The 26,598-nt window shown below is 30.8% G+C and overlaps 1 protein-coding gene across 2 annotated transcripts; it reads left to right on the forward strand.

The window, feature by feature from the left end:
- Positions 1–1,688: 1,688 nt before the first annotated feature.
- On the forward strand, positions 1,689–6,358 carry LOC107489308 (transcription factor PIF3). Of its 2 annotated transcripts, XM_052261483.1 has the most exons (10): positions 1,689–2,360; positions 2,633–2,778; positions 2,856–2,872; positions 4,112–4,187; positions 4,671–4,766; positions 4,889–4,954; positions 5,232–5,357; positions 5,475–5,580; positions 5,780–5,837; positions 5,961–6,358. In XM_052261483.1, the coding sequence occupies exons 4-10, from the start codon at positions 4,182–4,184 to the stop codon at positions 6,016–6,018; spliced, it is 516 nt and encodes a 171-aa protein (XP_052117443.1). In that variant the 5' UTR covers positions 1,689–2,360; positions 2,633–2,778; positions 2,856–2,872; positions 4,112–4,181; the 3' UTR covers positions 6,019–6,358. The 2 variants fall into 2 exon arrangements, with proteins under 2 accessions (XP_052117443.1, XP_015965549.1); XM_016110063.3 differs by lacking the exon at positions 5,780–5,837 and having other exon boundaries at positions 1,695–2,360; positions 2,633–2,872.
- Positions 6,359–26,598: the final 20,240 nt, after the last annotated feature.

The raw sequence follows: 26,598 nt of genomic DNA on the forward strand, positions 1-26,598 counted from the left end.
CTATCTATGAAAGATAGTCATGTAGATAATAATTTTTCGAACGAAACTTCACTTGTTTTGATAGGATTTGTGATAAATAGAGAGCAGCTGATAAAGGGTATATAAGGAGGGACGATGAAGTTAATCAGGAAGTTGAGTGTGGTAATTCTAGTGACAATGACAGTCTCGATTCAGAGTATAAACCATCTGGAGAAGAGGACGACAGTGAAGATGATTTGCACTTTACCGACAGTGATGATGAGCTTGATCCTTATGTAAGTGGGTTTCAAGATGTGAATGTCATGAATAAAAAACACAGGACTGTGAAAAAGAATGGTGTAGCAAATGAGGAATTTGAAAATGACGAGGGAAAAAACAGTGATGACTTAGATTTGGACCACGAGGTTGGGGCTGAGGGGTCCGATTCAGAGCATCAGGGAGTGAAGTATCAAGTTCACAAGGCACAAAAAGATATGAATCAATACAAGTGGGAAGTTGGCATAGTGTATGCATCTCTGGAGGAGTTCAAGGACACTGTGACTACTTATGATGTGCATACCGCAAGGGCAATCAGGTTTAGGAAGTGTGATCTGAAAAAAGGTTAGGACTGTGTGTTTCGGAGATTGTCCTTTTTGGTTGTATGCTACGAAAATCGGAGATGAGGATACTTGGCAGCTCCGCAGCATGAATTTGACTCATACATGTACACAAGCATATAGAGTGGGAATTTTACACTCGAAATGGCTCGACAAGGCGTTTAAGAAGAAGGATGAAGCAAATCCCAAGGTGAAGATAAGGGAGTTGGTTTCAAAGGCACAAAAAAGGGATTTTTTTTTTTACAAATAAAATAAAAAATTCATATTTCCCCAACCACCATTTTTGAACTTTAATTTTCCAAATACAATGTCTTTTAGGTTTAGAGCAAGTTCGCCGCACCCCCGGCGAACTATATAAAATTATAGAGTTCACCTTACCCACTAGCGAACTCCCTTTAAGTTTTTTTGAAATCCGCATTTTTAATTCATTTTAATCCATTATCATCATCCCCAAATAGTATATAGATCTACAAACAGTATATAGGAGTACACAAATATACACAAAAATTATTATGCGGTTGTAGAGGCCAAGACCAAGGACTCATGTTTATGACATTGTTATAGAATTATTCAGTAAAGGAAACCATGTATTTGTCAACTAGAAATTATACTCACATTTCAAGAACCAACCATGCTTACATAATTGTCATTCATACATGTTGAAAACCATTTCAACAGAATAGATTCAGGGAACTCACCTAATAACTAAATCCTAGCACAATTTACCTACAACAATAACAGCATCATATTCCTACACTCTTTTCATATCAGGTTCAATGAAATTACACACTGTGGCCTTGCCATAGAAAAATTCTGCAGCAGCAAATACAGAAATTCAACCCACCCAAAAAATTCTAACACAGCAACGACCATTAACTTTCACTCTGCCGCTTTCGTTTTGTATTTCAGTGAGAAAACCTTCCTCCTCATTCTTGCAATTTTTGAGTTTTCCACATCTGTCTCTGACTCTGCCCAACGAAAGAAGTTGCAGTCTTCATGCACCTACACATTATCACCATGTTCACTCTCCAATCCATCACCTAAACAGCTCAATTCAGAAGAAAAGTAAAAGAAAACAAACCTCGTAGTAAACACACTACAAAAAATATTGGTAAAAATGGCACTAATTTTATGGCAGGTCAAAAAAACTGCCATTATGTTTGTTAATTACGGCAACACCAACTCATGCCATAATGCTAATGGTTTTTGTGGCAGCTTTGTTGATTGTGGCGTTTCAAACCGCCATATAATTTTTTTCCCTTCTTTAACTCGAGCGATGTTGCATGTGAGAGTGTAATTAGTATTGTTGCATATGAGAAAATGAGGATGAGTGTCAATGACGAACCCTAATTTCTTGCCATTATTCATCTTCCTGATTTGTCATTCAACTCCTCACTATCGCTCATCCCTTTGTTGCAGCTCATCTCCTCGCTGCTGCAAGCAACGCCGTTGTTGCTGCCTTCAGTGAGCTTCTACGATTTGGCTTTGATCTAAAGATTTGTCAGCGTTCGTCTCATCACCATCGTTCATCTCCTCGCCATTGCAAGAAACACCGTTGTCGCCTTCAGTGAGCTTCAACGATTTGGCTTCGATATGAAGATTTGTGGCCGCTCATCTCATCGCCATCATTCATCTCTGCACCATCGCAAGCAACACCGTTGTCGCTGCCTTCTATGATCTGATTTTCAATCTGGCTCACCTCCTCACCTCGGCAAGCAACGCCGTTGTTGCTGCCTTCAACAAGCTTCTACAATTTGGTTTCACCATCTCTATCACTTCTAATAGGTAATCTACTTAATCTTCTTCTTTGATTTTTTCCTTCCTCTTCATCCTTTTAGATCTAGTTCATGCTCTAGTAGAAAGAAACAAAGAATACTGGTTCTTTTTGTGTATTTTAATTTTCATTGATCTTTTGTGATGTTGCTGTTGTTAGCTTGTTACTGCTGTATTTTCTGTTCTGTTGTTATTTTTTTGCTTCTGATTTTATTTAGTTTGAGTCCTAATCTGTTTTATTAAACTGAATGATCTCATAATCTGCATCATTTGTCCGAAATTAGTACAACACAACACTTTACTTTCTCTTCAAACAAGTCACGACATTGTGGAGGAACTGATTGGGTTTGGAGCAAGAGTGCATGCGTGTGCAAGGAACGAAGCTGAGCTCACTAAGTCTCTCATCTAATGAAATGATTCTGGTTTTGAGGTTACTGACTCTGTTTGCAATGTCTTTGTTCCTCATCAGAGGGAGAAGCTGATAGACTCTGTGTTCTGAATTTCAAGGGAAACTCAACATCCTTGTAAGCTCTCTTCTTTCTCTGCATTTCATCTGTTTGATATTATTCCCCAACTAAAACTATTGTGTATGTTTTGAATTTACATTAATTGATATTATTCCCCAACTAACACTATTTTGCATAATTCGAGTCTATAAATTTTCAAACAATAATAGGAAAAAAAACTTTAATATTCTTATAGTTGAAATCTTCAAGCTGCACTATAATTTGAAGGTGCAGGAGGATAACTTTACAATTCTTCAAGATCCCTCTTAAGTCTTTACTCTTCCAATGCTTCCTGCTCTTACTCTTCCAATTATGACAACATTTTTGTATATTAAGCTTTCATTATAATGTATAAAAAATTAATCATGATTTGTATATGATTTGCATTTTTGATGGTTGAATGATATGTTTAATTGGGAATTTCACAAGTTTGAGGTTTTAGAAGAGATGAGGGAGCTATGATTAAAGGCAAGGCGTTTCTGTTTTGAAAACAACTCTACTGAATTTGGCTTTTCTATTAGGAATATTATTTACTATTCATAGCAACATCTTTCCTAGCTTGTTCAAAGTTCAAAGTCCATGAATTTATTTTATTCTTGTTGAACTGGGACTGTACATTATTTATAAGTAGTATAAGCGGTATTTAGTTTCAATTCTTCATAATATATCTTGAGAACCTCTTTTTGAGTAATTTCATAAGTGGTTTTAGAAGCTATTATATATATTGATGCAGCTCATGTGTATGTATAGTGATTGTGTTATTTTTTTCAGTAAAATTAAAGCTTGTTCACTACTTTAATTCTTCTCTACTTTTGGCCATGAGAAGCTCATGGTTCTTTGTAGTCAGCTCAGCGTTGTAACTTGGATTGATTACTGTTAATCCAAAGATATTTGATTAAATTAGATTAGATTTGATCTGGTTCAATGAAGTTTGTAGGTGTAGGTGTTGGACCACACCTTCTACAAGTGTGGAAGAGTAAGAGTGTGTCAACAAAAACAAGAAGCCAACTTAACTACTTTTTTAAGAGTGACCAATGTTGTCAACAGATGACTTGAAATAAGACTATTATAGTTTTCCAAAACTAAATTGATTTTGAGCAGTTTCAACTTTTAGCTTGAGTTGGATGTTCCTTAAAGAGATGAGATAAATATAATTATAGCCAAAAGACTTATATTATTATGTAATATTCGGATAATTTTTTTATTAAATCTATCCCACTTTCCTTTATCATAACTATGTGGCTTTGGACTTACTAGGCACATATGGCACTCCATGACATAGATGCTGCAGTTGAAAGCTTTAAAAATGCATTGGTCTTAGAGCCAAATGATGGTAAGTTGTGATTTTGTATAAGGCCTTAGTTAGACAAGAACTATTAGTGTACTTACATAGTTGGACATTTAATTTTGTCATCTATTTGGTAGGTTCATGATTTATCAGAAGTATTCAATTATTATTTTCTTTATATGAAATATCTTTTCAATACAATCTGAACATAAATGAAATTAATTGTCATTTTTTTATTAAGATTTGAATTTGTTAGGAAATCCAAATGAAGAGGGGGGATATATATACTTAAAAGATAAAAAGACTTAAATGGTTATCTTCATCTGTTTGCTCTGGCAATGGCGCAGAGAGAATTTTGGGCAATCCAAACCAAAGTTTGAAGTGAAAAAGACAAGAAACTGAGGACTCTGAGTGCCACAGTGAAGTTAATGTTACTAGAATTGCACTTCCATACATGTTTACTTATTATCTTACCTATGTTGACAGTTATTCTCTATTAACCAAAAATTAAATTTCTTTTACTAATAGGATATTGAGGAAGAATCAGTGGGTGTTAAAAAGGCATGTCCAACACGAGGTGTTAAGAGAAGTCGTTCAGCCGAAGTACATAATCTATCTGAAAGGGTGAGTGAAGACCGTATGCCAATTGTGTATTGTTGCAAATAAATAGAAAATTTTTCATCTGTAGCATATGTTTTATTGCTTGTGATCTGTATGATTATCATTGTGATCTTCTACTTATACAGAGGCGAAGAGACAGGATCAATGAGAAGATGCGTGCATTGCAAGATCTCATACCAAACTGCAATAAGGTTTACTCTTCCATTTTCACTTTTGTTATGCGAACCAGAGAATTTTCATAAGCATAATAGAATATTTATTATCACTAAGAATTTTAACTTGAAGCAAAAATATTATAGAATGACAGCAATAGATGTCAATATATAACATCTATGTTGTTGTGCACAACAACAGCAAAATATTACTTCTCTATCTATGGGGTCAAAAGGATGAACTTCAATTTTTTTTTTATTTAGAACTAGTTATACTTGTGCCAACCGATGCATAATTCTTCTTTGCTTTTAATAGGTTCGCTTGTTTATACTTTCAAACCTTGAGCCATATTTGCTTCTCCTTGAGCCGAAAATGCAACCAGAGAAACAGAGAAATGAAACAAAGAGGCAGGAAGCATGGCAAGTATATGGGGCCTTGTTGGTGGGTTGCAATGTTTTAATATATATATATATATATACCTTGTTTTTGGTATGCATTAATATATTTGTTTCCCAGAAACATCTCTTTAGTTAATTACCTTGGTCATAAACCTTTCAGTGTGCTGTTGGGCAATGTATGCATGAAAAGGCCAAAATCTTCAACAATTTGCTCTCTCCTCCAACACGTGCTTCTTCTAGATCCAAAGCCATGATTGCTATGTCAAGTATGACTTCAGTTTGCTGCAATGAGATTTATACTGGTGTTTTAAAATAATGCATGTCCTTTCTTAAATGGATGAATTTAATAAATTACTTTGTGTGCATACCTTTCGATGCATCTTGTATGCTTTGGTTTCCTCTCATTTTAACTTTTCAATTTTTAATTCTTGAAAGAAATACAAACTAAAGGGGGGGTAATTGCAGGGCTGATAGTGGAAAATATTTTCTTCTTGATAGAAGATAATGAACAAATGTATTGTAGGTAAAAAGAAAATGCGACGGGTCTACCAATCTAATTTTATTTTTTCTCTTTATATTATTTGACTAGTTATATATTAGTTTCTAATGACATTTTTTTCTTTGTTATAATTTCAATTTATAACAGCCGGCTTGATAGAAATTCCCTGATAGGAGAGGTTCCTACAAATCTTTGTAAGAGATGAGTTTGGATAATGAAAATAGAGTGTTGGAGCAAGAAACAAAGATGTTGGAGCAAGTTCCCGGGATGAAATTCACACAAGAGACCAAGAAAATAAGGCAGCTTGTTTTAAAGTTAATTACAAAAGGAGGAAACTTTTGACCTCCAAATCTTATTCATCATCACTTAGCTAAGCTACTTGTCTTGTATATTCATATTCTAAGTAGTAAAAACAGCACTTATTAGATGGTTTAAATACATTATTAGATATTAATATAGTTTAGGGAACTGGATGGTAGATTTGACTGAATAGTGTTTATTGTAATGCTTGTATTTTGGTAAGTTTAGTAAGACAAGGTTTTGTATAGGAGTTATTACTTTTGATTTTCAATAATAAAAAATTATACATTATATTAATATTTTGTTTATGAGTTATATAATATTTCATTTATGGATTATGATTTTTTGCTATTATGAAATTTTAATCACAAAATTATTTATTTAACGCGATAAAAATGACAGTAAAAATTATTTTTTTTAAACGATAAAAAATGTCACTGTCAGTGTAAAATGGCAGTTCAAAAATGCAATTTTAATCAACCAAAACGCTACTGTCAGGATAAAAATGGCGGTTCAAAAATGCCGTTTTAACCAACTAAAACGCCACTTTGTCAGGGTAATAATGGCGGTTCAAACCGCCGTTTTAACCTATTCAAAAACCGCCATTTTAACCGTGGAAATAACGGCGGTTTGAACCGACGTTTTAACCAATCAAAATGCCACTCTGTAAGGGAACCCAGAATTACGGCACTTTACGAAACCGCCATTCTTGGTAATAATGGCGGTTCAAACCGCCGTAAATACCAAAAAAAACCGCCGTTTTTACCATAATTTTTGTAGTGACACAATCCCAAAATCTGCGACCAGGGTTCTCCTTGGTCCCTAAGGTTCGCAACACCAGCCTCTCACCATGGGAACAAAGTAGCAACCTACCATGCCAGAAAGATTTACTTCGAGACGAGATTGAGCTTTCGACAGCCATGGCGTTCTCCCTCCACAAGGTCGACGATGGTGGAATCTGCAACAGTGGGAGATTGAAACCACTTTACCCTTTCTTTTTTCGATTACATATATATTTATAATGCTTTTCCTTTTTTATATTAAACATATTTTTATTATGTTTGTCTGTTGTGATAATTACCCGTAACGATGAAAAGGGCATTTATGTCCGAAAAAAATAGAAAAGACGATGTTAAATGGAATGCAACATTAAGGACGAATCTAAATAAAAAATTAGATCAGGGACGGTTTTAATTTTGACCCTCAACAGTTAGGGACCAAAATAATACTTACACCATAAAAATTCAAAAGATAATAAATACTTTACTGTCTAAAATTACATCGTTTTTCTGCTCATATGACAATAACGAGATATCCACTACTGTAAATAACGAAATATATTGACAATTCGATTTCATTTTTTACTATTCATTGACAGAAGGACATACACGTCCATCGTTTACTATCTTAAAAGATCACTAATAAATATTTTTTATTTAAGGACTAATAATTAGTTTAAAGTAAACATTTTTAAAGATTTAATTATCACTTTACTCTAACTTTTAATTTCTCATGTTAGATTCTCCTTCAATTAAACTATTGAACTCTTGATGCAACAACTCCAGCTAGACATACGTGCAACGAATTTAGATGTGACAAAATGAGATTACTAATAAAAGAGTTCAACTATAATAGCTAGCAGGAAACAAAAATGATAGAGAATCAACTTTTTAATTAGTTAACACTAATTATTTTTTATTACAAAATTATTTTTAACTTTAATATTTTAAAGAATTTAAGATTTAAAATTTAAGATTAAATTTTGAGATAAAGTTTTGGCTGAAAAAATTAACTCTTTAGTTAAACTCTAGTAATCAATATAGANTATGTATATTATTTTAAGAACAAGTTTTTGTAAACGTCTCAATTATATATAGTATAGTTTATATTACATTCAAGGTAATTTTTTTTGTTCCCAACTAATTTAAGAGTATTACATATTCTTTTTACATGTTTCAATTAATTGGTGACAAGTGTATTTATTAATTTCAATAAGCAAATAAATTTTTAATTTTTAAAAATAATAAATAATAAATTTAATACATGTATTAAATATTTTATATATACATATCTTAATACACTATACATACATTTAACTTTGGTTAAATCAAACCACCATATGTAATAAACCTTGACTAAATTAATTAAAAAAAATTAATTTCGTCTTCTTCTCTTTTCTATATTCACAAAAAAAATTTGTTTTCGTCTTCTTCCCTCTCCTTCACTCTCAAGATATACCTTTCTTTTCCTCCTTCTAATCTTCGAAAATCGTCGATCTTGTTGCTGTAACCCAGAACAATCCGTCGTTCTCAAAGCTCATATAATCCGACTTTGAATGAAACAACGGTAAAAACGGTAAAAAGAATGAGGAAAAAGAAGGTATATTTTGAGAGTGAAGGAGAGGAAAAAAGACGAAAACAAATTTTTTATGTGAATATAAAAAAGAGAAGAAGACGAAATTAGATGAAAAGGATTAGGGTTCTATGTTCTTCCCTCTTTTTCCAGCACAATATAGAATGGCCTAATTTTAATTTTTTTTAATTAATTTAGTTAAGGTTTATCACATATAGTGGTTTGATTTAACCAAAGTTAAATGTATGTACAGTGTATTAAAATATATATATCTAAAATATTTAATATATGTATTAAATTTATTATTTTTTATTTTTAAAAATTAAAAATTTATTTACTGATTAAAATTAATAAATACACTTGTCACTAATTAATTAAAATATGTAAAAAGGATATCTAATACCCTCAAATTAGTTAGGTATGGAAGAAATCACCTACATTCAAACTGTGCTATCACCCTGGCCTATCAATATATTTGTGAATTGTATGAAATATCGAGAAACTAAGCAGTGTATATGCACATTTGTTAAATCAACTGTCCTTGAAAAACAGGGGGAAAATTATTAAACCAAAAGAACTTGTATGTTAAATCAGCTGTCCTTGATCACAATCTTTATTGATCACTATTAAATCAAAAGAACTTACAATCTTTATTGATCACTGTGGCAGCTACGGAAGAGCTTACCGAAGAGTTAGGAACCATATAATATTTTATCTTGAAGATATATAATCAAATATGAAAGAGAAGTAGCGGATCAATCCTAAGAAAGTTGAATCGAGTACATACAGGACATAAAATAATAGCAATGAATTCCCATATAAATATATAATAAAATGCTGTGTTAGTTGCACCCAAGAGTTCCCCCAAACACTTCATTCATTTAATAATATGTGTATATATATATGAAGCGTTCAGAGGAACTCTAAGGAACACCCCACAAGTCAAATAATCTCATACATACACATGCATCATATTCACAGAAACTATGATCTATTTATAATGTATATTATGTCTGGAGAAGAGAACAAAATAAAGGTGAGAATTCATTATATGTGGCCATGGAGAAACCTATACGTAAGAGAATTTCTTTCTACCTATGAACCTGGCCATGATGTTAGGAAAGAGAGAGAGAGAGATCCCAAGGGGTGAACTTGTTGCTAATAAAGTGATTCATCAAAATATACATTACACTGAAATAAAGAAAACACACGTAAAGATATATGCTTAACTTTCTCAACCCATTTCAGTCATTTCACAGTTGTAGTTATCAACTTTATTATTGCTAGGGCAAATAAAAGACGTGACAATATCATGTGTGTATAATATACTTACATGGACATGTTAGAGAGTTAATATTTTTTATTAATATTAATTAATATTTTTTATATTAGTGTAATTTAAATTTTATTCGTTTCATTGGATATTTTGAGTGAATCAATACTTATCTGTTGTACGGACGGTATTATAACCAAAGGCTCTAGCTATAGCCTATATATTATGCTAGGAACTAAATATCTCTCAAGCTATTCTCTCTTTGATATATTCACTTGCTTTTATATATCAATCATAACAGTTAATGCATTTTTCTCTTCTATAATAGAATAAAGATTTTTGTAAATTAAAAAGGTTAAAGATTTTAGATTCTTCTTTTTGACGGAAAAAAAAAAAGTGAAGTTTTCATTCTTTACAATCTACATGCTTATATAGTTAAATTTCTTCAATCACTAAAGCCTATAGTAAATATGCAGACCATGTGGGAGCAACATGGTTACAAAGGTTCAAACATATAAATTTTAGTAATGTCGAAAGAAAGGGGAGGAAGTTTAAAAAGAAGGCACTGATTATTCATGGCTGCCTTCACCACATGATTCTGCTTCTCCGACCGATCCGATGGTATTGGTAAGGGTAGTGCTAGGGAGTCAATGGCCTAAGCGTACAATGTGTACAATGGGCTAAATCTTTAGTCCATGAATAAAATGAACATCACCCATACTATCTAGAATAACCCTATCCAGAATAACCATCCGGATACCAGGGATAATAAACATCTCATGTCATAAAATCACTCATCCCAAAAACTTAAGTTGATTTTGGAGTTCACCAAGGATCGAACTCTTGACCTTTCGGATCTAGAACTCTAATACCATGTCATGAACTCACTCATCTCAAAAGCATAACCTGAGAAGACAATGTAACACTAATAGTCATATCTTTAATACTTCCTAAATCTCCATGGTACACATTGTACGTTTAGGCCATTGACTCCCTATACTTTCTCTATTGGTAAAGATTCCTATTTCCTCATCAAATGAATGATGCTAATGTGTTTAACATAGTAGCTAACAAGGCTTCTGAATCGGGGAGAACTACTATTTTACGCGTTTACTGTGGTATGATTTCTCTCTGGATAGATTTGATAATAATATATTATTTATTATTAATAATTAAATTAATAATTATTCACATATTTAATCGATAATGAATTTGCCAATAAACTTTATTTTTAATTTTTTTATTTTTAAATGACTATACAAAATATTTATTATAATTTTATATATCATCATTAATATGTCAAAAATTAATAGTCAAATCTCAATTAATAAAAATCAAATAGTATTTTTAATTAAAGATATACAACTATAATATGAAATAAGAAAAGTACAGAAAAAAAGTTAGACAGATCAGATAATCTACTAAAATGTCAAATAAAGCAAAACTATACCATAATTACTACGAGTCATGATAATCATCATCATTGTTCGTCTGATTTTGCTAAGTCGATGGTCTAAGTGATGGTATCGGTGCCAGCTAGTGTTTGTGTAGAGGACAAGGAGTCCTCTCCAGCAGCAGCGCTACCACCAGTGCATATCTAGTCATAATAGACTGTCATCTAATGTCTGATCAACTCTATTTTATCATTTTAAATTGTGTTAAAAAGTATGGAGTTTATTTACTAACCTACATGATATTGGTTTTATTAATTGAATTTTTGAAATCTTGCTTCTAATAAGTTGTGCGTGAAAAAATATACTTTTCATTCTTCTAATTGTTAAGCTCTTAATCTCTTTCTATGCCATATGATGTTGTAATGAAATTTTTTTAAGTGTTTCAAAGTTAAGGTGCGTCAACGACTTCAAAGGATCGAGAGAATGGAGTGAAGAAGTGAATTTGACAAGCAATTTGGAAGAGAAGTTGTCTAGAAGCTTGCTTAATTGAGATTTTTTCATTTAAGAGAGATTTTCTCGTTTAAGTGAGATTCTCACCTGAGCAACATTTTCTCGCCTAAGTAAGATCCTCGCATGAACACCATGTCCTCGGTTGAGCAAGATTCTCGCATGCGCAAGGTCAGTTTATGTGTCTTGATTAATAAAGAATATATATTCATGTTTTGGACTTTCTAAGGACCTCGACAGTGGTGGGAGATTTTGAAGTCAAGACTTGGAGGAGGAGGCTACGCTACATTCACATACTCTTATTTTACATTTTTCTAAGTTTGAGTTCATAATTTCTAGTAAAAGATCCTTTCTTTAGATTTTTTAAGGTTTCATTTTAATTTGCTTCTAGTTTTGGATTTTAATCTTGTTTAATTATAATTTTGCTCTTATTTTTTTGTTTTTCTACACTGTGCTATTTTGCTTAGAATTTTTTGTTAGTTCACTTTATTCTATTTTAGTATTGTATGAACAATGTGAATTCTTGATTTCTTATGAATGAATTTTATGTTTATGTTTTGTTATACTTATTTGAATTGTTAATGTTAAATTCTTGTAGTGAATAATAGTAATTTTTTGTTAATTCTTATAATTTATGATGTTTTATTTTTATGCACACCAAATATTTGATAAAATATTTGTATTAGTTATAAAGTAGATTTTTCTTTTCTTGACTTGGGATTGAGAAATTGAGTGACCTTGAATTATTAATGTCTAATTTTGATTTGTAATTTAGAGTTGTTAGTTGATATTGTTTTCACTAACGCTAACCTTTTATAAAATTCAATTGGTAAGTTAGTCAGAATTTGTGAATTAAGACAAATTAAGCCTACTTGACTTTTCTCACTATGTAAAGATTGACGAAGCGAAATTAACTCTTAATAATTACCATATTTATAGTTAATGACAATAATAATAATCCTTAACTCTTAATCCTACCCAAGACTTTTTAGCATTTGAATTTCATTTCTTTTATTAGTCATTGCCTTGATCATTTCTAGTTTAATTTAATTGCTTCTTAGTGTAGCTATATTTTAATTATTGTCCCTTCATTTTTATGTTTACTTGGTTAGTCACGTATTTGCTCTTTGATTTTATTTTCTTGTAATTTAGTTATTCATTGCTCCTTTAATTTCTAGTCATTTTACATTTTTTTTATTGCGCTTAAACACCCTGATTTTCATAGGTAATGATTGTACACCATATTGTAAGTCCAAGGGAGAATAATCTAAGATTAAATTCTTGCTTATTGATTTAAATTGTGACATCTTTTAACTAAATTTTGAGAGTATTAAATTTTGGTTTAGACCTATAATAAACTTAGCTTTATAACTTTTGAATTTTTAAACAGGTATTTAGCATTCATCAATGTCGCATTCGCTAGATTTACTCGGGGATTTTGCTTGAACTCCTGTTTTAGGGATTGGACTTTATCTTTGCATCACGGCCGTCCCTCCCTGCCATGCGTGCGAGGAGCTCATTATACATCTTCTTAGCCAGATGCAGCCGATGACCCTGGTCTTGAAGGCTTTGGATTAGGTTGTGAACTTTCTCGCGCAAATCGAAATCGTTGGAATCTGCAGGGCTGGTGGTTGAGGTGGACAAAGCCCTTAAGGTGGAGGTGTGAAAGTTATTGACGAAGAACGACCTTAGCCGTAGACATGATTCTTGTATGACTTGAATGTGATCTGACACCACACTATATCAAGATCAACGATGGTAGCAGAGGAGTTGTTGCCGTCCTTCCCACGGTGCTAAGATTGTTGGGTCATGACCTCTAAGTTTTGTGTGTATGATTCCTACATAATAATAAGTTATGAAATAAATTATGACATTTATTCACATAGTAATTCGCAAATCACTGATCGGTAAATCTCTCTATGTTCTCCTTCAGCGTGTGAGTATACTTGAAAATCTCTGTCATCGTCACCTTAAAATTCAACTCCAATGACTTAGACTGCACATATTAAAAAAAAGGTTAAATCAAGTAATAATTAATTTAGAAGTAAAAAATAAAATGAACTTAATATGTTAATACAAGTTATATATAAGCATGGACTTTATCTTCATAAAAGTTGTTGTCCCGCCAATATACTTGGACGACCTAGCCGATGTCCTGCTAGTCCTGTTTGCAGCTCGGTGACGTTTGAACCCTTTATCATTCTCTAAATAGGCGTAGAAGGCCTTCTTAAGGTGGTCCCGCCTCTCATGTATATCCTCAAGCATCTGGTGAAGTCGCCTATCCATGTAGTAGTCAAAAATCTTTTTGATCTGAAATTGTGAGTCTTTTCCCATATATTTTTTTTCTGCACAGAAAAACAATTAACATTAGTTAATCAAAATTAAATATATAAATGAAATAAAAGATAGAAACTATCTAAAGTTTAAATAAATAGAGATTTGATCACCAACCAATTATGAAATCATCACTCTCTAGTCTTAATAGGAATCTTTTTGTAGCTCAAACATAGATAGTCATACATCAACTTGATGAGATTAGTTCACTCCTATGTACAAGTATTGTTATTTAGTATAAATCTATCAACGGAGACTTAAGATTAGCAAACACAAATATTATTTAATAATTTCAAAGTAAATTACATTTAAAACCAATTAAAATAGTGCTCACATAATCAATCCATCTAGCTGAAATTTATGAAAGGATTTTGATAGTGCAATATTTATCATGGTGGGAAGTGGCATCAATGTAGTGAGATGCTGAACGGGTGGTGGTGATAGAGGAGTCTACCAGGACGATTTTGAGAAAGAGCAATAATGGGACCCACATAATTAGAATTAGGGACTATAATAAAGGACTTATCATATGCACCTTGTGCTTGTGAGGTCTTTAGGATAGTCAAGATAAAGAACGATGAATAAAAAATTTCATGGGTAGCAGTCACGCATCCTCTATCTACTCCGACTACGAGATCAACTTCCGACATCTTTATTTATCGTCATATCACACAAAAAGAGAGATGGTAATATTAATAAAAATATGCCTTAATTTACTTTTTTCAAAGACTTACCAAAATATAAAATCTTTTTGTTTTTAATTTTATTATATATATATGAAGAAGTGTTTTGGCTTTTATGATATTTTATTAGTGCTAATACTTAGAATTAAACCAATAACACAATTTATTAAATGTTTTAAAAATTTTGGCAGAATTTTGTCTATAATTAATAATTTTTACCAAATATAATTTTTATTTTTTTCACAAACCAAGCATATTTTTAAAAAAATTTAACAAAAATTTAGCAGAATTTTTTTTTAATTCAGAGACTTTCACAAAAAAGATTTATTAATTTTCACATACGAAGCAGATGCAAAAGCATAAATTAAAAGAAACACACATTTAAGAAAATATAAAATCTTAGTTGTTCTAGTGTGTATTTCTTTATTAATCCGCAATTTTCAATAAACAAGATTTTTAAGAAGGGACCAGTAGACAATCTTCTTCTATTTTCGTCCGAAAACTCTATCCTAAAAAAAGTGAGTTTGACATAAAACTTTAACAATTTAATATAGCTAGAAATAGAAAACCAACCACGATACTACACAAACAACTCACATATATTATCAACACGAATAATCTATGATTAAAGCTACATGACATTAAAAAAAATCCTAAAATAAAAATAAAGTTAATTAATAAAATATAAAAATTCATAATAAAAAAGTAATAACATTTAAAAAAAACACATATACAAATTTTTAGAAATATTTCTAAAATCTTATGAAAATTAACTAATCAATCTAATCCAAAAACCATAATTAATTCTAAATTTATTTAATTTACCTAAATTCAATTCTAGATTACTCTAATAACTTTAACTCTAAACTAAATTTAAAACTAATTTATTTAACTAATTATCTTAAATTAGATCCTAACTAATCTAATATTATTTATTTTTTAATTACACTAAATTAATATAACAAATCCTAATCACACATTTTATTAAAAGTTTTAATCAATAATTTAATAAAAAGTCAATCAAATCCTAAACAAATAAAAAAATTCAATACTAAATTACTCTAGCTTCAACTCTAAGGTAAATTTTGAATTAATTTATCCAACTAATTACTATAAATTATACCCTAGCTAACCTAACCTAATTTAATGTCTAATTACACTAATTAAATTAATGTAACAAATCCTAATCACATATTTCATTAACAAAATTTAATCAAAATTTAATCAAGAATTTAATAAAATATTTAATAAAATCCTATACAAATAAAAAATTTATGGAAAAAAAATAAAAATTATCTGGTGATTATAAAAAGGTAGAAATATAACATCCTACTACACAAAATCTTATACTGCAGACGTAAATCAGAGATAGCTGGTGAGACATTATAACATCTAAAAATAAAATACTTATATAATATTTAGATAGATATAATAGATAATATAATACAATCTAAAAAGATACAAAACACAACATATTTTTTCAAAGTCAATCTCTAAAAAGAATATACATTTATATTATACAAACCTGAAGAATAACATTTAAATATATAATAAAAATCCAAAAAGACAATGAGAGACGTCACATCTTGTATCTATAAGATTAAAAGTTCCACAATAGATGAGAAGATCATCCTTATCATATTAAATTTTTTATGAGTTGCAGAATAAATTCTTGAATTATAAGAACTACAGAACTGAATGAAAAGGAAAATATATTTATATTACACTCACAGTCACCTATTTTTTATACACAATGAGAGCGAGAGACAGTTATAATAGATTTTAACCACTTTTTTAATTTAGTAGTTACTGTATAACTTTCAGAACTTCAAACCATAGTTCCTCAAACATCAAATTCTGGCTTTTTAGCCATCAGCATTATCAGTTTTATATACTATAAGACACGCAGCCCTACTTGTTTATGTACAAATTTATATCTATTAATTCATGTAAATTGGCCATAATGTGACTGCTATAATTATATTATATGTACAAAAAATAATTTTTAACTTCATTATTAGTATAAAATATATATTAAAATATGAATATCATCGTAATAGACTAATTTAATTTTCAAGTTACAAATATATAAAAGTTTGCATTTCAACAGCGAGAGTGTGACTCACACAACAGCCAGTAGCACTGCAACTTCAAACCACGTCGTTATTTGCTGCAGATAATCATGAATATTTGAGCTTCTCCAAATGTCACAATGCAATATGCATCCTTTCCAATGCAGCAACAGATAGAATTATCTTAATCACTGCGACCAACATCAAAGGTGCAATGCAAATATTAAATAATAAATTTATAATAATTTATACTATTTTATTGATGTTTGTTTATTATATTTGAAAATATATTTTAAATTTGATAAAATAACAGGTATTAAATTTATCTAAACTTTCTCTAATAATAAATAGTAATAATAATAGTGACAACATAAAATAATAATAATGTATGTTAAAGAGTAAAACAAGTTCGGCTCATTCTTGCTAAGCAATGTCGAATGCACCGTGGAGTTCCCCCAAACACTTCATTTGAAGAACATACTATATATGTTATAGCAAATGGTTACTAGCTAGCACACACATGAAGCGTTCAGAGGAACTCCAAGAGACAACCAACAAATCATTAACCCTTTGCACTGCTTCACTAGCTACTAGTTAGTGTCATGGCTAGACAAATGAGCAACAACGTTCTCTTTATAATGGACATAAAATAAAGGTGTGAATTAAGTTATATATGTGGGCATAGAGAAATCCACGTAATAAGGTTCCTCTCTACCTATGAACCTAGTCATGATGTTAGACAAGGTGGGTGGTGACCAAGAGAAACTTCATTAGTTGCATAAAGATTAAAGTTATTCAAACATGAGGATAATGAGATCCTTAATTCCTCAAGCCCCTTTATTATTTTCCGTCATTTTCATATAGTCATCATGATGAACTTTATATCTAGGGCAAATATAAGAGGTGACCATCAATGCATGCCCTTTTAATTTCTTTTCAATTGGTGGGAATCGGTCCTTTCCTAATGAAATTGATGCTATCGAATATTTAATATATCTCAAAAGATTGTTAGACCTGTGGTAATATAGTTCAAAGCTTTAAATTTTGGAATAATAAATAGAAATAGTAGAGTTTTCCTATTGTTCAAAGTATAAAAATTTGGTGAATACTATACAATGAAAACTTTATCATTGTCTTTATATAAAATATTACTTTTTGATTTTTAGATGATGGATTGTATGATTAGATTTTGATATTTATAAAAATGTTATTTTTGTTTAAAATGTGATTAAATAAATAAGTCATACTTTTAACAAAGTGTCTTCATAAAAAGATGTTTTTATTATCTTCATTTTCATTTGAGTAGTTGTCTAAAAATTAAAGTTTAAAAGCTCTGCTTCGGATATAAAGGTATTTCAGTCAATGTATGTGAAGCTGCTGCAAAAATCTAAAATTTAAAAGCATACCTTCAAATTTCAAGAAATACAAATACACGGCAGCAGAGGTTGAGAAGGAAAAAGAAAAAAAATTGGAATTGTAATGTTGAGATGTTAGTCAATTTATGGCTAAAAAGTCATTTCGTATTTAAAATTATTGTTCTAAAAATAACTATAACTATGTTACATAAACATCAAAAGATAGTTATCAATCAACCATTTAAATAGGAGTACTGAACAATTTTATTTTCACATTTTTAATCAAGTTTTATATAATCAAACTTAACTCACATTTAATTAAAATACGAATAAAAATACAAAAGAGACAATGCTGGTAGTTAAAGTTTATTATTGTTTATAAACAAATTTAATTATTATATTATAAAGAGATTTGATTAATTATTATAACATCAAATTCTAAAAAAAATTATCTTCATAGTTAATTATTCTATTAAAAAAGATATATATAAATTAAATTTAATTAATACCTAATAATTTATTTAATAATTAATTTTTATTATCTATAAAATATTTTTGAAATAATTATATGAAAACATGAAAGTTTTATACGTTATTTATATATAGGCAAATTAATTTCAAATGTAATCATGTGGACCTTTTTTATTCGCTTAGCCTCTACACAAGACTTTTATATATACCGCGCTAAATTGCCATAGATAAAAATAAAGTTTGAAATTGAAGATATGGTATCCCGAGCTATCTATTAAAGTTGCTCAAAATTAAAGTGAATACTACAATAAAAATTTTATAATTGTCTTTATATAATTTTTTTTATTTTTGGATGATAGATTATATAATTAAATTTTAATATGATATAAAAGTATTGTCTTTATTCAAAATATGACTAAATAAATAAATTATACTTTTAAACAAAATATTTTCATAAAAAGTTATTTTTACTATTTTTATTTGAGTAGGTGTCCAAAATTAATTTGCTGCCATGTATCTCAACCTTTCAAATTGATGGGTTTACTAATTAATTAGTTGCCTAAAATTCATGCGCTGGCTGGTGTGAGATATTTACCTGTTCTTTTTTTATTTTTTCTTTGAAAATTATTAGATAACAAAATTATTTTTTTAATTAAATTCAACTAAAATTTTCTTTTTGTTCTTTTATCATTTCTTTTTTTTTTCATAATATAGTATCTGATTATCAATTCATAAACTATTACACTAATTTAGTTAAACTTAATTATTAAAATGATTTGGTCACATTATTGTGTTTTCTTTATTATATTGATGAAATGATGTATATTTGAATTTGAACCTTCGTAATGAGCCTAACAATGAACCTTCGATGCTTACACATGATTTATTAACACATGTTGAGAAAAATACATGGACTGTTGGAGGTAAATTAGGGAAAACGAGGAATCTAAATTTTATATTGATAATGGAAAAGTGATTGTTACAAATATAACGCATGCTTTTCTCTCTACAAAAATGTATCGGTTTAACTCTTTCACTTAGCATCATTATATATCAATGGGGCAAGAAATTTAGAATACAAGAAGACGATTGTTCAAATTTTAGGGTTTATATATATTGAGAAGTCAAATCATCAGAAGTTAATGATGCAATAGAATAGCAGCCTCACAACTCTGCAGAATCTCTTCTTCAGAACACATACATCGATCTTCTCGAATCTGCTCTATTAAAATCGCTGTTCAAATTCACAAAATCTTAAGAATAATAATGTGGGTTGAATGCAAGAGTTCCCCAACTCCTTGCTTACACAATAATGTTTCTTCATCAGCAAGAGTGGAGATTTGTAGAGTTATGCATGCTGGAGGAACAAAATAAAAAGGTGTGTATTTGTGGGCATGGAGAAATCTATGAACCTAGCCATGATGTTAGCCAAGATGGAGAAACTAAGACAGATACCATTTTCCATTTATTGTTATTGTCACATCTTTCACTATGTATAAAGCCAATATTAGATTCTTCCTCATTATACCTGCATCTTTCACTCTTTTTGAATTTCTAGTCATCAACTTTATAGCAACGCCAACAAACATAAAGAGGTGATGACGATGATAATTATAGAGTAAACACTGCGATTTCTGTCTTAAAAAAGGAATATTTTATCTTTCAACTTTTTTATTTTAAAATAATACGATTAGAAAAAAAAAGTAACTACAGTATGAAAATTATTTAAAAAGGAAAAATAACATCAAATAAAAAATAAGAGAAAAGAATATTAATGTTGATGGTATTAGGTTGGTAATGACAATGATACAGAGATAACAACGATGATAAAATATGATTATATAATAGAAATAGCAAAAATGATAATGATGAAGATGAATAAGGTGGTGGTAGTGGTGGTGATAACCAGTTAGTCACTTAGTCCTATTGTTAAAAAAATTTTGTGGGAATTTAAACTCCCTAAGACTCGATCCGACCTAAAGACCTAATACAGACTCAATTACTTTAGGAATAATTTAATTCGGCTTCATTGTAAAACGATCAAACCTAAAATTTTAATAAATAAAACAGCTAATTAATTAAATTAGACTCAGACCAAGGCTCGGGTTTCCGACCCCGTCCGGTTAGACCTGCATAGAAAACAAATGTAGCGTTAATCGTTCTACGTCAAGGTCATAGGAGTTAGGTCACATAGTCACTTACTTTCAGTCTTTCACTCAAAATCTCAAACACTCGTGCTCGTCCAGACTTAGATTAGCATAGTGCTTTTTATCTTACTCTCTCCTTCATCACTAATCATCTTTGGTTCTTAACTTCTTACCTTATCCCTTTCTTCTCTCATGTTTCTGTAATACCTCAAATTTTAAAAAATTATTAATAAATTATTTATGATTTATTATATTTATTTAAGATTATATTTTTAGAGATTTTTATATATAAGTTGAGTATGTTCTTATTTATTATTTAGAGTTCTTATAATTGAAAAATAGTGAATATTTTCTATGTCTTAATTTTAAATATTTAGATTTTTAATCTTGTTTTACAAATAAAGAAGAATTAATTTACTTATCTCCAATTTTTACTAAATTGGTATTTAACTAAAAAAATTATTTAAAGATTGGTAATTAAAAGATATTCTTAGTAATGGATACTTTATATTTAATTTAATTTTTTATTATTATTCTATCTTTTCATTTATTTTATATAATTATATTATTACCCTATTTTTATTTAGATTTCCTAAACTACCCAAAATCCTAATTTAACACTAACCTACACAAAACCCTAACTCTACACTCACCTCACCTCTCACATACACGGCACTCACACTCCCACAAGCACACATACACACACACGCAGAAACACCAGAAAAAGAAAGAAAGAAAGAAAGAAAAAGAAAGAAGAATGGGGAAAGGGGAAGGGGCCGCGGAGAAGGGGAGGAGAGGAAGAAGACCGCACCAGCACAGGGAGCTCGCACACCACCGCCGCGTTGCTCAGGACCGCCGCCTTGCCACAGCCACCGTCTATCGCACCGCACCATGCTATGTCGCCGTTAGGAACAGAGTCGCAAGGAGAGAGTGGTCGCAAGTGAGGGAGCAGGTCGCAGGCTTGGGGATCGCTGCACTCAGTCACGTCCGTAAACCCCGCCGTCACCGCTGTTGTACCTGTGCCGCCGTTGTCCTCATCGTGATGTCAGAGTCACCGTCATCCATGGAGGAGATCCGATGAAGAGAGTGGGAGAGTGCACACAGGGGAGGGAGACCGTCGTGCCTTCGTCGCCGTTCCTCGCTGCCTCTGTCGCCGGAAACCGCCACTGAAGTCCTTTTTTCCTCGGTACGCCTTATCATCTCTGAAACCTTTGAAATTAGTTTTTTGTCATAGCCTATTAGAGTAACTGAGATGATGGTAATATAGGGCTGAGTTGTGGTTCTTGCATGCTAAGTTCAGTACCCGTGCATGCGACATCAAGCTGCCGCGTTATCAACGGAGTCGCTGCTGTTCCGTTTTCTTGGATACTCATAGATTTAGTAAGCCTTTTCTTGTTCCGATTTCTTTTAATCACTATTCTATTATATGTTTTAAGGTCCTTGCAACATTAATGCTTTAGGTTTGAGTTCGGTTCTTACATGCCGTGGTTAAAGTTGCTATGTTTGTTGTAAAAGAGATCAGGGGCTGAGGCCTAAGTTGCCGTTGATTTCGGGCTGAGCAAAAAGAGTTCAGTTGACACGTGTGGGTTATGGCTTTGCTTATCGAGGTAGGGATTGTTTTAGAAAATTACTTTATAAATTGGAATTATTATATATGGATATCCATGTGAGAAATGTATTTTTAGTGATTATATAAGGATTGTGTGTTGTTTGGTTATCTTGGATGGATGTGAATGCTTGTTTGATTTGATTATTGTTCGTTTTTGTGAAAAAAGACTGTTTTTGAAGTGTTTCTTTAAAGTTATTTCCTCTGAAGTCTTGAAAACGAGTTTGGTTTATTGATAATGAATTGAGTTGAATTTGTTTTCTTGAAGAATGAGAATTATATATATGAACTTTTGGAATTAGTCTGACTTAAACTGATTTGGTTTTGAACCCGTGGAAGGGGTTGCAGAAAGGTTTGGTTGGGACCCGAAAAGGGTGGCAAAGTCCAAGTTTTAGAGGAGATGCTGTCGAATTTTTATAAAATTAAGATTCTGTTTTAAAATGTGATTTAGAAAAGAATTTGGATTTGAGAGGTTCTATTAATTGGTTCTTGATTTATTAAGAAATTGGTGTTTTGAATTTAAGCTGTTTAAGAAAAGTTTATGTTTCCCGATTGATTTAAATATGAAGGGGCCTATGTTTTGAAGTTTGGTTAAAGAAATACCTTTGGATGAGTTTAGCGAATTTTCGAAAGAAATTAAACTTTGATTAATTAATTTTGTATTGCTCTTAAAGTATTTTTTAAATTTTGACTAAACAATTCTGAGTCTTTGGGAAAGTTTTCGATTTAAGAATGAAAAAACATTGGTTTTTTGTCCTAAAATAATTTTGGTTTCGAAACTGGTTCGGAACTCTTGACTTACATGCTTTGATTTTGATTTTAAATCTTTACTCTAATTTATATTTCAACTTAAGTAACTATGATTCCGAGAATTTCTGAAGAGTTTAAAAAATGAGGCTGGTTATTCTTCTCTAGAGTTTTGAGTTTTTGCCAAGATTGTTAATTAATAACTCTTGATTTCAAAGTGATGGAGCGGATGATTTGAAAATGAGTGATTTTGAGTCTTTCAGAAGATATTTTTAATTTGGCTTGGTTATGAAGTTGTTTGGAAGTTTTTCTTTAAAGAAAATTCACTTAAGAAAAGTGATTCTTGGCAAGATGTGAACTAAATACGTTTGTGATTTGAAATTGAGCCAAGAATGAATATTGAAATAAGATTTTGAGTCTGATTAACTGTGGGTGTTACTGAAAATATGATGAGAATTTTTGGCCTGGCAAGGATGGTGGTATAATCCTGCTTGCTCAGTGTGCAAACCGTTATGCAGGGATGATGGTTTTATCCCGCCTGTAGTGAGGATGGTGGTTTTGTCCCGCTCACATATTGATAAATTATTTGGCAAGGACGGTGGTTTAATCCCGCTTGCGTGTTTCGAGCAAGGATGGTGGTTTAGTCCCACTTGCTTGTGGAACCTACAGATAAGGATGGTGGTTTAATCCCGCTTATCCGAGTCGGGTCTGGCAACATAACCGACGTGTGAGCTCATGGCCAGTAGGACAGGCATGCATCATATGCATTTATACGACATTGTTTGGATGTGCATATTGTAATTGGTTTGCCTATGTGAATAGTTATGTTTAATTGCTAATTGCTCTACTTGATATAACTGCTTGATTGTGTTTGAACCTTCTTATTTGTGTTTGTGAGTGAAAATTGGTTGAATTGTGATGAACTAGTTGTTGATTGAGTTGCTTGGGCCCAAGTCCGTGGTTGATTATGAGATAGGCTGAAGGTTGTGTTTGGTTTGTGTTTCTGGTTTAGTAAAGTATGAAAAAATAAACTGGTTCAGCATAGACTTAATGAACCTATGCTTGAAATAGGTTGATCATTCATGTTGTTTAGAAAAAACCTTTTGAAAGGCTTTTGAATTTTTTAAGGAATAACGGTTTCCTCTTTCAAAAAGGATTTCAGGTTTTTAATGGTAAATCTTTGGTTTTGAAAGATGCATAAGGCGGTTATTAATCACTGTAACGGTTTTATTTTCACGTATCCTATTATAGTAATTCTGCAATCCTATAGTGAGAACCCTTTCGAGGACGATGTTCTCACTCCCCTACAAGTGTTTTCTTTTCAGGATATGGACGAGGAAGTCACGAAGAGTTTATTCTATTTTCCTTTTATATGATGTATTGTATTGTTTTAGATATTATGTTTTCCCTCGCCTTTATCTTTCACAGTTTGTAAGAGGAATATGATTTATTTTATGTAAAGCTTGTAAGTTAAGACAGTGTATATGTATGTGTATGGTTGAAAGTATGGAGTTATGTAACCTTTTAAACGGTCTTTTGAAAAAAACGGTTTAAGTTTAAACAGGCTCATATTTTAGTATTAAATATTATAAGAGTCGTTGTAATACCCGAGCAATCAGAGTGACACAGCCGGAAACGTAACATTTTGATAATTAGAGTATTACAGTTTTTCTTTTTTTCCCATCCTCTCCTTTGTTTACCTTTCTCGTAGCATTGATCATGCTTGTTCAACAACCACGCCAAAAATTCTCTCCAGCACCTCCTCCCTAACATAAAGACCACAATTTAATTCTCGTATCACTTCTCAGTAGAGCATTCCTTCCAAAGACAACAAAATAGGTAATTATTTTTTTGTTAAATAACAATGATTTTCATTTGTTGGTAATGTTATTATTGAAGATTGAAGAATTTTAATTTCTTGTCATTATTGAGTGTTGTTCGGTTGCTCGTAAGGATTTGGAGTCAGTTAGATATCGGGTCGGGAACAAGAAATAGGAATGAGAATGTATATGGACCTGAACGCGAGTTGTATGGGGAAGAATGCTGCCACGATCGTCGGTGGGGCCATCTATAAGAATATTCCGATATTAAAGTAAGTGTCTATACAAAGAGACAGTTAATTAAGATAAAGATGGCATACCTTGGGGGAGGAGTAGGTCCCTCTCCATTTATACCTTATATTCGGGTGGACCATTTGACTTGGACCCGTTCGCTTGGAAGCTTCCAACAACTATTCAAGTCTTCATTACAGGGTAAAGTGACGCACGAATCACTTTTGCACGTACAGATCAAGAATCCGTCGGATCGGTAGCCTGCAATATGGACCCCAACCCTTATTAAACTCGGCTAGAACAAATACGAAATGCTGATACTGTTGTTGCAAAATATGTAAATTTTTATTAGTTAATATTAGCTAATTATTTATTTTGAATTCTATAAAATCATAAACTTTCAACTCTCTTAAACTTTAAATCATTTAAAAAATGTAAATTTTTTAAAATAAAAAAATTAATTAATATTAACTAATTTTAGATGAAATGTATCTGGCCAAACATTGAATATCTTAAGGCCAGTGATGATATTAATTTCCTTGAAGAAATATTTGAAGTGTCTAAAAAACCATTTTTTACCATACATTAAATCCTTAAAATACATAAATAAATAAATAAATAAAAGAAAGATATATATAACCTACACCATATGTAGTCATCAATAATAGACTTACAAATATATTATTTCCCATATAATGTAACTCCAACGTCGTTAATGCCTTATACTTCTCAACTTTGTTTAACAGTTACAAATTTAGGGCTTAAGTAGCATATAGTAATGTCAAATTGTTTTACATCGTTAATATTAAAAATTTAAATGATATTTTAGTAATAAAAGAATATTATAATATATAACTAATGCAACAGTGAATAATTGAATCGAAATGCTACTTATTTTTTAATATATATCAGCATTCGTTTAGCCTTTCTATCTAATAATTTCATTTTAATAAAATCACACATCTTCATACTTTTAAGAAAACTATACTTAGTTAAATTTAATTTGAATTTAATAATAACAAATTTATCACTTTTGAACTTCTTTTAGGAATGACAAAAATATTTGAAAAAATAGGTATCATTTGTGAGAAGATTTAACGGGAATTCATGAAAATGTCACGAAAACAAAGATCAGAAGTAAAGATATGTCTCACAAAAATCTACCAAATTTTTACAAAAAAGTGAAATTATTAAAATACTCCCATTTAAATATAAAACCTATGTTATATTATTTTATTAAAAATTATTTTTATTTCATTTGTTTTTAGTGTGTATATAGTAAATTTTATGTGTATGTATGTAAATTGTATTAAATTTGTGTTTAGATTGTGTTTAATATAATAAATTTGGTTGAAGTATATTAGATTATATTACAATTGTGTTAGATTTTTTTTTTACTTTTTTAAAAATTAATATCCATAGATTCCTGAGAATATCCACCTATTTCACAAAGAGAATTAAACGAAAATCTATTATAGGGCTGAAGTGGAAAT

This window comes from Arachis duranensis, chromosome 5 (genome assembly GCF_000817695.3).
Source record: "Arachis duranensis cultivar V14167 chromosome 5, aradu.V14167.gnm2.J7QH, whole genome shotgun sequence".
Taxonomy (NCBI): domain Eukaryota; kingdom Viridiplantae; phylum Streptophyta; class Magnoliopsida; order Fabales; family Fabaceae; genus Arachis; species Arachis duranensis.